At 47.7% G+C, this 13,755-nt stretch overlaps 1 protein-coding gene across 2 annotated transcripts in view; it reads left to right on the top strand.

The window, feature by feature from the left end:
* The first annotated feature begins 508 nt into the window (after positions 1-508).
* The window catches only part of SRBD1 (S1 RNA binding domain 1), a 222,802-nt gene continuing 209,555 nt past the window's right edge, over positions 509-13,755 (top strand). The window contains exons 1-5 of one of the 2 annotated variants that reach the window (XM_040430325.1): positions 509-594; positions 8,440-8,515; positions 9,341-9,485; positions 10,724-10,828; positions 13,177-13,521. In XM_040430325.1, coding sequence (XP_040286259.1) covers positions 8,514-8,515; positions 9,341-9,485; positions 10,724-10,828; positions 13,177-13,521 — 597 coding nt within the window. In that variant the 5' untranslated portion in view covers positions 509-594; positions 8,440-8,513. The remainder of the gene's footprint in view (positions 595-8,439; positions 8,516-9,340; positions 9,486-10,723; positions 10,829-13,176; positions 13,522-13,755) is intronic. The other variant, XM_040430326.1, reaches the window with a different exon arrangement.

The raw sequence follows: 13,755 nt of genomic DNA on the forward strand, positions 1-13,755 counted from the left end.
GTAAAGTGGCCCTGGAACAAAAAACGTGATCCATTCAAATTGGGGAACACAGACCGCCATTCTCGTGATTGGGGGCAGGTAAATACAGCGTCTACGGATTTTTATATTGAATTCATTGGGGCGCACCGTAACCACATGATTGGGCAGGCTGCCATTTTTTTTAAAATTTCACAAAGGGAGTGAAGGCAGTACAGTCCGGTGAATCAGAATGTAAATGTTGGGAGTTATGTTTCACGGACGGGATGTTATTAAAAACTTACTATAACCGCAACGCCAGAAACGCTACAAAACCGCGGCGTGTAAAGAAACTCAAACTAAATACATTTATTGATATTTTTGATAACTTGTAAACGTCTTCCCAAGACCTAAACGCTATTTCTATAGTGAGAACAAGTCCCAGAGCACAGAGAGATTTCCCCTAAACGACAGATCTCTTGCACATGCGTAATTCAGTCACACATAAGGATATTCTTGAGGTATTTTGATCCGCTCTGCGCCCCGTAGCCGGTGAAGCTAGAGGAGGCGGGGCCAAATTGAGCGCTGGAAGATTGAAGCATCGCTTGCCCACACTGGACGTGTCTACTGTATTCCGAGGTCAGCACTGATAACAGCCCGGAGCCGGGCCACAGTCTGCGTGCAGCTCTCGCTAAGCGGCGACCCCAGTGCTACAACACACACACGGGGCACGCCGCACAACAGCTCGGTAGTCTGCAACCTATGGCTCTCTCCAGCTGTGACGAGTCTACGAGTTCCGGCAGGCTGCTGAGGCATGCTGGGAGATGTAGTCTCACTGCAGCTGCAGACCACGTCATAGAGCAAGGGGAAGGGGGATGCTTGAGTCACGTGAGTCAGTAGTTTATTGTGACGGGATTCACTGGCTAACAAATGTCACGTGATACCACTGGCCACGCCCCCTTTAAGTAAAACGCCTAGGTATTGCAATGTTATGGTACAGTCCATTACAGGGGTGGTCAGTGTTTACAGTCCAGGAGCTAGTGTAATGCACTGCATAGGAATTCTTCCTTTCTCACCTGCTGCTGGTATCTCAGCAACTGCCAGGCCCTCTGCACTGCAGAGCCTCTAGGTGTAATGACAACGCCCCCAGTGCTCCTAGACGCTCATTTGCATATAATAAAACCTAATTTTTCTCAGCAATGCGGACACGTATGAACATGGGACCAACACAGATGTCTTCAGAAGCCAAGTGCACATGTAACAGGTCAGCCAGTGTCATAGGTACAAATCTGCTGACAGATGTCCTTTAAATAAAAAATCTCCACCGCTCACAAGGACGGGGCCCTGCTTCCTCTGAACGGCACGCTGCCACTCCATTCACGGTCAATAGGACTGACGGAGATAGTGGAGTGCGGCAGTTATCTCCTAGATCAGGGGTGCACAGTGTTTTCTTGGTCTGGGGGCCACATTCTCACGTTGCTCTATTTCAAGGGGCACCAAAAAAATGGTTGATCGGTGCTCGTTTGCAGTAGCCTATTACACAGGCCGATGCAAAGTGAATGGGGAGGAATGATCGCTACTGCAGTCGTTCTTCTCCCGTACAGTTGTATTGAATCTCAGCAGATTACACGGGGAGATGTGCTGCAGATGGTCGGACGTCTGGGCCAAACAAGTGACTGCTCATAGGGGCTTAAAGGGATTGTGCAAGAATGGGAGGGTTTTTGGCAGCCCCCTCCCCCCTAATTTTGGCCGGACCTGTAAATGAAAGCTTACTTACCTTCTTCCCGGCTCCTCTCTCCTCCCCCAGGCCTGCGATGCTCCTCTGGGCATCAGCGATGTCAACACCCGGTGTGACATCGCTGCAGCCAGTCACAGGCCGCAGCGGTTTCAGGCCCCTTTTGCGTCTTGACAAATGATCACATGATGCAAGGGGATTTGGTCTTGGCCGCGGCCTGTGATCGGCTGCGGCAATGTCACACCGGGTGTTGACATCGCTGGTGCCCAGAGGAGCATCGCAGGCCTGGGGGAGGAGCGAGGAGCCGGTAGGTAAGGCTACTTTCACACTAGCGGCACGGACCTCCGGCAGGCTGTTCCGTCGGGTGCACAGCCTGCCGGATCCGTCCTGCCGCTAATGACCGTGTGCCTCCGGACTGCCGCTCCGTCCATATTGACGAGGCACGGCGAGAGCCTGCCGGAATAAAACTACGACATGTCCGACATTTATTCCGGCAGCCTCTCGCCGGAACTCCGCCCCCCATTTTAGTCAATATGGACGGAGCGGCAGTTCGGGGGCACACGGTCATTAGCGGCAGGACGGATCCGGCAGGCTGTGCACCCGACGGAACAGCCTGCCGGAGGTCCGTGCCGCTAGTGTGAAAGTAGCCTTACCTACCGGCTCCTCGCTCCTCCCCCAGGCTTGCGATGCTCCTCTGGGCACCAACGATGTCAACACCCGGTGTGACATTGCCGCAGCCGATCACAGGCCGCGGCCAAGACCGAATCCCCTTGCATCATGTGCACTTGACGGAACAGCCGTGCCGCTAGTGTGAAAGTAGCCTAAGTAAGGTTCCCTTTACAGGTCTGGGAGAAGGGGGGTTGCCGTAAGTGGCGACATTTCCTGCCTCCTGTTCATAAACCAGCGCTTTCCTTCACTGCAGAGGACGGCGCTCGTCGGTTATTACCGCCTCCTGCGCCCGAGTTATAGATTATATCGGTGTGACCGGTGCCCTGCAATAACCAGTAAGAAGTTTTCTTTACCAGAGGAGAACAAGCTGATTGGTTAACCCTTCAATGACCAGGTCTGAACCTGCCGCTTATTTATGTGCTGGACTGGCAAAATCATTTTTTAGCTTTTTTTTTCTTTTTTACGTGACACATTAGGCTTTTTAATACATTTTTTAACAATTTTATTTGGGGAAAACTGTGCAAAACATTTTTTTAAATGTCATTTTTTCTCTGAATAATTTTGGCTGGCGTGGACATTTAGATTTTTTTCTTTCATTTGTATTTTTTTTTTTTAATATATATATTTTTGCCACTTACTATGTCTCCCAAGAGATCATTAAAATACCTCTGGGGGACAATGACATTGTTTATTATTTTTCAATTTAGCACTTGTTTTCCTTTTATTCCTTTTTAATTTTATTCTTTTATATTTTTACATTTTTTACTATTTTATTAGAATTTTGTTACTTTTTTGTTTTATAATTATTTTTAATAATTTTTGCTTATTTTTTTTATATATTTTAGGCTACTTTCACACTAGCGTTGTTTTAATCCGGCGTTCAATTCCGCCGGATCCGGAAAAACGTGTGAAAACGGATTACATTTGAATCCTGATCAGGATTTTGATCACAATGAAAAAATGCATTGGAAAAAACGGATCCGCCATTTATGGACTTTTTTTTCACATTTTTCGGGTTTAACATGCAAAAGCCGGATCCGGTTTGACTGAACACACAGCGCCGGATCCGGCGTTAATGCAAAAGTCAATGGGAAAAAGACCTGATCCGGCGTTCAGTCAAAGTGTTCAGGATTTTTGGCCGGAGGTAAAAATACTGCATGCTACGTTTTTCTGAAAAGTCTGATCAGTCAAAAAGACTGAACTGAAGACATCCTGAAGGACGGACTCTCCATTCAGAATGCATGGGGATAAAACTGATCAGTTCTTTTCCGGATTTGAGCCCCTAGGACGGAACTCAGCGCCGGAAAAGAAAAACGCTAGTGTGAAAGTAGCCTCAAAGACCTCTGGGGGAAACTGACACTTTTTTTTTTTTTTTTTTAGTTTGCACTATTTCCGCTGTAACTGGGTCAATGAAGGAGCCTTTCATCCAAGTTTTAGGGTCCATTCACACGTCCGTGAATGTGTCCGCACCCGTTCCGCAATTCTTTGGAACGGGTGCGGACCCATTAATTCTCTGTGGGGACGGAATGGATGCGGAGAGCACACTATGTGCTCTCCTCAGCGGCATTCACCCGTCCGCAACGTGTTTTGCGGATCTGCAAAACACGGACAGCGACAATGTGCGTTCCCCATTTTGCGGACCGCACATCGCCGGCACTAATAGAATATGCCTATTCTTGTCCGCAATTGCGGACAAGAATAGGACATGTTCTATTTTTTCGGGAACTGAATTGCGGACCCGGAAGTGCGGACGTGTAAATGGACCCTTAAAGTGGTTTACCAGTTTAAAAATCCAATACTGAATTTATTCACCTAAGTCTTGCTAGACTTCGAGAATAACTGAGTTCGCCTCATCGGAGGCCGTACATTTTAATGCTGTACGGAGACAGATCTCCATTCACTTCAATGGGTCCGCAAAAAAAACTGAAGTTACTCCGTGTGCATTCCGTTTCCGTATGTCCGTATTTCTGTTCTGCAAAATAATAGAACATGTCCTGTTATTGTCCGCATTACGGACAAGGATAGTACTGTTCTATTAGGGGCCAGCTGTTCCGTTCTGCAAAATACGGAATGCATACGGATGTCATCCGTGTTTTTTGCGGATCCGTTTTTTGCAGACCGCAAAATACATACGGTCGTGTGCATGAGCCCCTAATCCAAAGATTTGAGCGAAGTGACTTTGGATCTAGGAAGCGAAGCTCACTTTGCTCATCATAACTGATCAGGATCAGCGCTTCGGTTGCCTTACAGCTCACCAATCACAGCGCCGTACATTGTTTAGTGGCTGCGCTTGGTATTGCAGCCCAGGTCTATTCACGTCAATAGGAATGAGCTGCACATAGGCCGTGTGACCGATGCCCGAGACATCACTAGCCTAGGAAGAGGCCGCAGCGCTAACTGCTCATGAAAATGTTCCCAACATCTGCACGTACCTTGAGGCTTCCTTTTTAGTTTTTTAGTGTTTTTAGTGGCTTATGTAGCATTTTTTTTAAATTTAGTCAATGTAGTTTTTAACATTGTAATTTTTAACACATTTTTCAAGAGAAACTTATGGGAATTCGCTAAAACAAATGTGAGGAAGGCAGCATTGTTTGTAGTCTATTTCTCATTGTCTTTCAGCAAAACATGTGGCTGCAGCGGTTTAAAAAAAGTTGCCCCAAATACCGTGCATTTTTCCCCCCAAAAAAAATCTATGTGTGAAACCAGCCTTACAGAGCCATAGGCACTCTGGCCACCACCATCCCTAGAACCAGTGTCCCTAGTGGAACATTCCTCAGTAATAGGGCTCATGCACATGAACATATTTTTAGCGGATCAGATGCGGACACATTAATTTCACTGGAGACTGAAAAGATGCGGACACCGTGTGTGCTGTCCCCATCCGTTTGTCCTTTACGTGGCACCTGTAAAAAAACAGAACATGTCCTATTCTTGTCCGTGTTACATACAAGGATAGGACTGTTCTGTTATGGGCCAGATGTTCCGTTCTGCAAAATGCAGAACGCATGCATCCGGTATCCGTGATTTGCGCACCGCAAAAACGACCTTGGCTGTGCGCAAGAGCCCATATACTGTGTATTGCTACAGATTCATACAGGAACTGGGAAAAAACAGTGTGCCAACGTAAAACATTCAACATAAAACCATTCACTTGAACGGAACTGCAATACCAGACATAGCCCATGGACAGGTGTGGCGCTGTTTTCTGGTAAATTATTCTAAATCTGCACAGCCCCCTTCGGGTTAAAGACTTTTTTTTTTTAAATTACTTTTCACAATGCTGTCTGCAGTTAGTTTTTAATTGGTCTGGACAATCTCTTTAACTTCTATACGTGTATAGCCATTATAACCATTAAAGAGGTTATTCTATGATTAAACGGCTGGAAATGGCCCCCCATACGCCCGGGCCCCTCACACTGATTCTACTTACCAGACTCCCCGCTTCCTGCGCCGCTCCTGGTCCCTGCATGGCCGCCGTTGCTTTTTCCTGTGTGCGGATGAAAACATCTGGTGCTGGGGGAATAGCCAATGGCAGACGGGACGGGGACGAGCCTCCCTAGCATCGCGGGTGACTCTAGGGAGTCTCGTCTCCGTCCCCGCCTGCCATTGGCTGCCCCACCCCCTGACACTGGATGTTTTCATCCGCGCACGGGAAAAAGCAGCTGCAGCAGTGTGGGGGCCAGGTAAGTTGAATCAGTGTGAGGGGCCCGGCATATGGGGGGGCCTTTCCAGCCTTGGATAACCCCTTTCATGGAAAATGTAAAAACCACACGTATTCTGCAACATTTGCAGTTAGCCTTAAGGGGGTTATGTAAAGTGTAAAACATGCCCCCCAATTCCCGTGCCCCTCATATAGATTATACTTCCCCCGCTGCCCGGCACCCGCCTTGCTCGTGATCCCTGCACGGCTGCCGCTGCATCTCGCCGTCACGCGGATCAAAAAAATCTGTCCGCAACCGGGAGGAGCCTTCCTAGCATCACCCGTGATGTCCGGCTGTCCCTGTTGCAGCCTGCTATTGGCTGCCACCCTCGCCGGATGTTTTGATCTGCGGCACAGGAAGATGCAGCGCCGCCGTGTGGGGGATCAGGAGCGACGTGGGTGCTGGGGAGCAAGGTAAGTATAACCTATATGAGGGGCCCAGGCATTGGGGGCATGTTTTAGACTTGGATAACCCTGTTAAGGTGGATTTACACGGGACGATTCTGCAGCAGATTGTCGGGAAGGAACAGTCGGCTGCTCGTTCAGTGAAGGAGACGCATTTACATGCAGCGATCCCTCGTCCTCCTGCAGAATCATGGTTTCTGGGCATCAGATCGATGTTTATACCTCAGGATCTGCTGCCCAGAAGTCCTGATCGGTGGTGCCTGCATGAACGAGAGGCGCGCCCATTTACCCGGACAGATTGTTGGAGATGACCGTTCATAATCTGGACGATTATTGGCTTGTGTAAATTCGGCTTTGGGGCCTTTGAAGTCGCCATTCACACCTCAGCAAACCAGATAAGACAGGGCCAGAGCCATAGAAGAAGGTCATGAATACAATTAGCTGGACCTGGGTCCTGGCAGTGGACATCAGAGGATGGGGGGATGGATATAGGAAGAGAGGTTGAAAAGGTATGAAGAACAGGGCTGGGGGTCATTTCTTGGGGCACTGGAAGTGAAAGATTTTTCCTGGTCTCTGTCCGCCCCGCGCCGGAGCCTATACCTATCCACGTGAGTGTTAGGTTTCTGGTTTATTTTTTTATTTTAAAAAATCTGTTGTGCCTTGTGTTACTGTATGTCTTTTCTTACATCTTCTTTTTTATGTGTATATATATATATATATATATATATAAGCATTGTGCCTCACTTCATTGATAGCGCGCTACGCTTGAGGCCCCTAATTCTACCTGTGCAGGTAATAGTTTGGGAGGATAACTGAAGGCTTCCTGGACGGCCTCATGCACGCGACTGTATTTTTGTTCCACATCCAATCTGCATGTTTTAAATAGCTGAGCCTGTGGGACGGTCTAATAGACATGTCAGGGGGCCTTTGTTAGGCTCCTGGCCGCCATGGCAATGCCATTGATGGGTACGCTGATGATAGCAGAGGGAGCCCTCTCCCTATGGCAGCCTAGATGCTGCGGTCGCTATTGAGTTAAGTGGCTGGCATTGGAGTTATCTCAAATCCCAGCCGTTCCAGCAGGAGCCCTGGTTCAGTCAGTACTGGGCTCCCGTGGTGCCCCGCAGCGCTACATCAGCGCAGCCTGTGACGTCTGCCCAGTTGCTGCCACTTGCGCCAGGATTAGACCTCACAAGCTGCGCTGATGCAGAGTCTCATGCAGAGATACACATAAGGTGCATTCACCACGAACGCGGTTTGGTTCCGCATCTGAGCCCGCATTTTTTTGCGGTCGGATGCAGACCCCATTCACTTCAATGGGGCCACACACTCCGTGTGCTGTCCACATCCGTTGCTCTGTTTTGGTGTTCTGCAAAAATGATAGCTCCATGTCCTATTCTTGTCCGTTTTGCGGACAGCGAATAGGCATTTCTATAATGGGCCGCCTGTTCCTCCCCGCAAATTGCGGAAAGGCACGCAGGCAGTATCCGTGTTATTTGGATCCACAATTTGCGGACCGCAAAACACGGCACGTTCGTGTGCATGAGCCCTAAGACTGTAAGTTTCCTTCCGTTATTGCGACCTCTGATGCAGCCTCCCCCACAATGGGATTGAGATTTTAAACCCTACAGTAGAAAATCCACTGTTTGTCAATCTTACGCTGCAGATTGCACTCATTGCACTGCATGGGGTGAAATCTGCAGCAAATCCAAAGCACAAATTGCGTCCTGAGCGGCTGTGCTTTTAAAAAGGCTGTGCGGGGCGTGCCCTCCTGCCCGATGTGACCTCAGATGTGGAGAGACACAGCTGCGAGCTGCAGGGAACAGGTGCAATGCCCAGCGGGTATCGGGCATGGGTTCCAAATAATTAGTAATGGACTTGTGCATGGTAACCTGCTGTGTGTCGATGCATGTTTACGCACAGTGACTGCTTTCCCTTTTACATTTGGTACACATAATATTTCTAATCTGTCTCTTAGATGTCTGGCCTACGAGTAGGGCCAAGAACTACGGCTGTGGCCCCTAAGCCGGAGCTGATCCCTTCCTGAGTGGAATGTGAGTATTTGATGCATTGATGGGACGCATGATTACAATAAATACCCTGAAACTACCATCTAAACACATTGTTTTTGCCCCTCCAAAAAAAAAAAAAAAAAAAAAAAAAAAATTGGTGGAAAAAATATGTTAAAACACTGGAGAAGACATTGGCTCACGCGGTTTGGTGAATTTCGGAGCATCTTGCTAGATGCGTTAGACGCTTTTACACCACCCGTTGGTTGGCTTACTTTGCTGTTTTGGGGCATGGTGTCAGATGACAAGCCACGCCCTTCCTGCTAAGCCACACCTGTTTTATTCTAAGCCACACCCTCTTTTCTAGTGGGGGGCAAAAAGTGTCCAAAACACATATAATAAAATGCGATGGAAGGCATGCATGCCGGTTTTTGGTGCAGATTGAGTCAGAAATCAGCTTAGTGAACCTCCCCCGCTGCGTGTGAGACCGGCCTAAAAGGAGTAATGGCTGCATAAGGTCAGATCCAAGAGTTAGGGCTAGTGATGAGGGAGCCGATTAGTACATCAAAAAGAGTTCTTCACCTGCGAAGGGCCGTCCGTCCCCACTGCTGACGAAGCTCTCCCCTGCAACCTGATTAACAGCGCAAGCGCAGAGGGTTTGATTCTCCTCCTGTTCATGCGCAGCATCGTATACATCGATTTGATGATCTCTATGGTCATTGCTATATCCTAATACAAAGGGAAATTGTATAGAATCTGCAGAATATCAGGGGGGGGGGGGGTGACCTCTGTTGTCAGATTTTACAGGGGCCTATTGGAAGCGTGCAGACATATGATCGGCGCTGTGACATCTTGTACTGTTTTTATTAGGTCAGATTCAGAAGAAGAGTCTAAAGATGAGGAGGAATGGATGCCGGAGGAAAAACCCTCTAAAAAACAAATCACAGCCGCCAAAGCAGCTGTGAAGAAAACGGCAGCAAAACCAAGGAAGGCTGCTGCCCCCAAACCTAGAAAGGTGGGTGCAGGGAATGGCGGGTTTCCACCGGTATATGTAACTACTTCTGTGCAGAATCATTTCATATTATACAGCTTTCTTCTTCCCCTGCTTTCCTTCTCAAAGCCATAGAGTTGAAATTCTGCCTTCCTGCAGCCATTTTCAGGAGGCGCTTACTGATGTGGATTCACACAGATCGCATTAATCTTGATGATAAGTCGGTGAGCTCCTAAGCTCCCCCTAGTGGTGACTGTTGGCAGGAAAAACAGAAAAGTGAAGAATAGACATGAGACAGCAAGGTTTCGGCTGAGCTGATTACATCCCCAGTACAACATTAAAGGGATTGTCCACTATATGAGTATTTCAGCGAAAGTGCTGGGAAGAGCACGCAAAGGCTGCGAATAATGGTTTTATACTTTAATTGAACCATTGGCACTGATGTCTGATGGTTTAATATGCTTAATCATCGTGTACTGCATTTATTGCTTACCTGCGCTCCGGTCACAACTTGACCTCTGATGGAGGGTCTGGTGATTAGTCCTGTCCATCAGCGGTCTCCACTGACTACCACTGCGGATGGACAAGCGAACTAGCATATGAACAGTCCATATACAGTGTTAGTCAAAGGAGGCCACTGATGGACGGGACTGGTCACCTGACCCTCCATCAGTGGCCCCTTCTGGACTGCAGTGCCGGTAAGTAATTAGTGCACAATGCTTCGGACATCAGCCTGCTGCTCCAAGTATTGTTCCCTACACATGTTCAGTAATACACATATAGTGGCCAACCTCTTTAATAGAAGGTCAGAGAGGCTGCACGTGCACAGCGCTGGGGTCCGGGGTGCAAATCCAACCAAAGACAACATCTGCATGGAGTTTCTTTGTTCTCCCCGTGTTTTTGTGGGTTTCCTCTGGGTTTTTCCCACACTCCATAGACATACTGATAGGGAACTTAGATTGTGAGCCCCATTGGGAACAACAAGGGAGGAGAATGTCAGTGCTGCGGAATATCTGTCAGTGTACAGCCCTTTCCAGCTTCGCCTCCCGTTAGTGTTTTTCAATGTCTGAGGTCTACAGCAGCCCTGGAGTCAGGAGACCTACTGTACACTGACTCTACAGACAGGGGTCTTACTCCTCTGATCCCTACCTATCAGCATTTATGGTACCGTCGGCTGGAACGCCCCTTTAAATTCTACCATTTGCAAAACGGCCCTCAATTAAACAGACTTTTCACAGATATGTACATTTTATTTGCCTTAGGTCGCTGCAAAGAAAATAACCAAAACTTTGAGCGCTGCTGAAGAGGATGGAGAAGCCACTCAGGACCATGACGTTCATATGACTGAGGCTTCAAGGGAACAAGAGGTATTTCAGTGTCATTGATGTGTCGTCCATGAGGACATTTAGGGAGTCCCAATGTCCATCTAAATATATCACTTTGTACAGAATTCAACAGGAACGTTATGCTTCTCCTCTTGAGCCGCGGTGTGTATGGAATGTGCTGTGTTTTTATGTTTTTATTCCTTAAAGGGGTTGTCTCACTTCAGCAAGTGGCATTTATCATGTAAAGAAAGTTACTACAGTGATCCCTCAAGATACAATGGCCTCAGGACACAATATCTTCATCATACAGTGGTCTTTTCTGACCCATCATAAGTTCAAACCAGACTCAGATCCAACCAGTCATGGTCACTTCTCTGGTAGACTAGCTGGATTAGTTACTAGTTATCAGCTATTCCTGACTGTTATATGGAAGGACTTGTTTTATCTGTCTCAGTTATCTGCTTATTTTACTTAAATCTTCATTTTCTCTTATCTTGGATGACAATTTGGGGATGTGGAACCGATTGCTTAACTTACAATGGTTTCAACATAGAATGGTCCTGGAACCAATTATTATTGTATCTTAAAGGGAACCTGTCACCTCCCAAAACCATCCCAAGCCGCCAGCAGTGCCTGCGTGCAGCCAGCAGCGTGTTTATGATGATGCCTTTCTTCCTGAAGGCAGATGCAGCAAAAGTACTGAAAACGTTGTTTTATCCCCTGCCCGACGCGCTTCTCCACACATGGTTATAGTCATGGGGGCAGCGGCCTCCTTGCTTCAGGTCACGGTAACCACTCCCCTTTCCCCGCCCCTTTGCTGTGACTGACAGCGCTTATGCACGAGAGTTCGGCTGCCTTTGCCAAACAGCCGGCTGTCAGTCACAGTGAAGGGGCGGGGAAGGGGGCGTGGTTACCGTCACTTGAAGCAAGGAGGCCGCTGCCCCCTTGACTATAACCATGTGTGGAGAAGCGCGCCGGGCAGGGGATAAAACAACGTTTACAGTACTTTTGCTGCATCTGCCTTCAGGAAGAAAGGCATCATCAGAAACACACTGCTGGCTACACGCAGACACTGCTGGCGGCTTGGGATGGTTTTGGGAGGTGACAGGTTCCCTTTAGAATGTATTGTGATTGTCCATATTGCTTCCTTTGCTGTCTGGAATCATTTTTCTATCACATTCTACACTACTCGTTTCCATGGGTTACGACCACCCTGCAATCCAGCAGCGGTGGTCGTGCTTACACAGTATAGGAAAAACGCCAGCCTCACTGGTGGCCGGGACTGCGGGAGCGCACATAGGCTGATGTTTTTTCCTATAGTGTGCAAGCACGACCATCGCTGCTGGATTGCAGGGTGGTCATAACTATGGAAACGAGCAGTGTATAATGCGATGAAAAAAATGAATCAAACCAGAAAAGGAGGCAATATGGACAATCACAATACATTAGTAAGGGCCTTGTATTAACTTCCTCTACATAATAAATGCCATTTGCTGAAGTCAGACAACCCCTTTAAGGCATTTTTATGTACCGTTCCTTCCCGATAATTGCCTGCTGATCAGTGGAGGTGAGGAGCAGCATTTGCATCCAGTGATCACCATCCAGTGCTGCCTGATCTGCTGCCCGGAAATGATGATTGGGGTGTCCGCATCAACAATCATTTCACCCAATGAATGAGCTTTTTTCCCCGTTCATCAGGTGATTTGCCGCACATTTACACAGGCTAATTATCGGGAATGAGCGTTTGTAGTAAAATTCATTCCCGATAATCGGCCCAACAATTGCCCCATCCAAATCCAGCTTTAGTTTCTTGGACAAGCCAGGCTGCCGTGATCATCATGGTGGTGATAGGGTAGCAACCCAAATCTCTCATGAGACTGGAAATGCATTTTAGTTTAGCGTAGATTTTTAAAGGGGTTTTTCATACCATCACTTTATGAACAGTGGAGATCTGTCCTATGATAATGAAGGGGAAGCAACGCTGGGTTGTGCAGCAATTTATATTGATGACCTATCCTGAGGATTGGTCATCAATATATGTTCGGTTGTGGTCTGACACCCGCCACCCCCGCTGATCAGCTGTTTGAAGAGGAGGCGGCTCTCCGATTGCTGTTCATTGCACTGCACTTAGTCTCGGAAGTGCAATGTAATAACAAGTGAATGGAGCGAGTGCTTGTAATTACAGTACGCCGCCGCTCCACAGGAGACGGCGCCTAGTGTAAAGACTAGGAAGCGGGGGTGCCAGGTGTCGGACCCCTGACGATCCCCTATGGTCATCAATATAAATCGCTGCACAACCCCTTTAAGTGAGAATCTTTCTCCCGGAATGAGATATAAGGATATAAGTCTTTAACAAATTGTTTTCTAATTCGGATTATTTTTTTTTACAGACGTTATCTATTGTTCAACCCATTAAAAAGGAAAAGGCAATAAAATTAAATCCAAAAAGCCCAGCAAAGCGGAAGAGCAGTCTGAAGCTGGTTCCAATAAAGGCAGAACGGAGAAGCATTGGCATTGAAGATTTCCCCTCTACTAGCAGCCTGGACATGGGAGTGAAAGTAAAGAATGAGTTTCCTTCCAAGGTGGAGGAAGAAGAGCCGCCAGATGATTTCACATTTGGTGGTCCACCGGTCAAGAAAATGAAGACGTCTGCTGATCCTGCGGGGAAGGTGGTGAAATATAAGGGCACCACTTCAGGCTCTGATGGCTCTGACATGAACTGGAACATTGTTGAGGTAAGCGCTGGACGGACACGTGGGTTTTGGTGGGGGGACCCTGGGGGTCTTCAGCTGTTGCAAAACCAGAACTCCCAGCAGGCCAATGTTTGGAGGCCATGGATCCATATTTCTGTTTCACCAGTGCCAGTTTCCAAAGTCATAACAGTTTCCAAAGCACCAAGTATCCTGTAAAAATAAAGCCGTTATTATTCCATTAGGACACAGCACAGATACAGAATTGCCGTGGACTTT

This window comes from Bufo bufo, chromosome 4 (assembly GCF_905171765.1).
Source record: "Bufo bufo chromosome 4, aBufBuf1.1, whole genome shotgun sequence".
Lineage (NCBI taxonomy): Eukaryota > Metazoa > Chordata > Amphibia > Anura > Bufonidae > Bufo > Bufo bufo.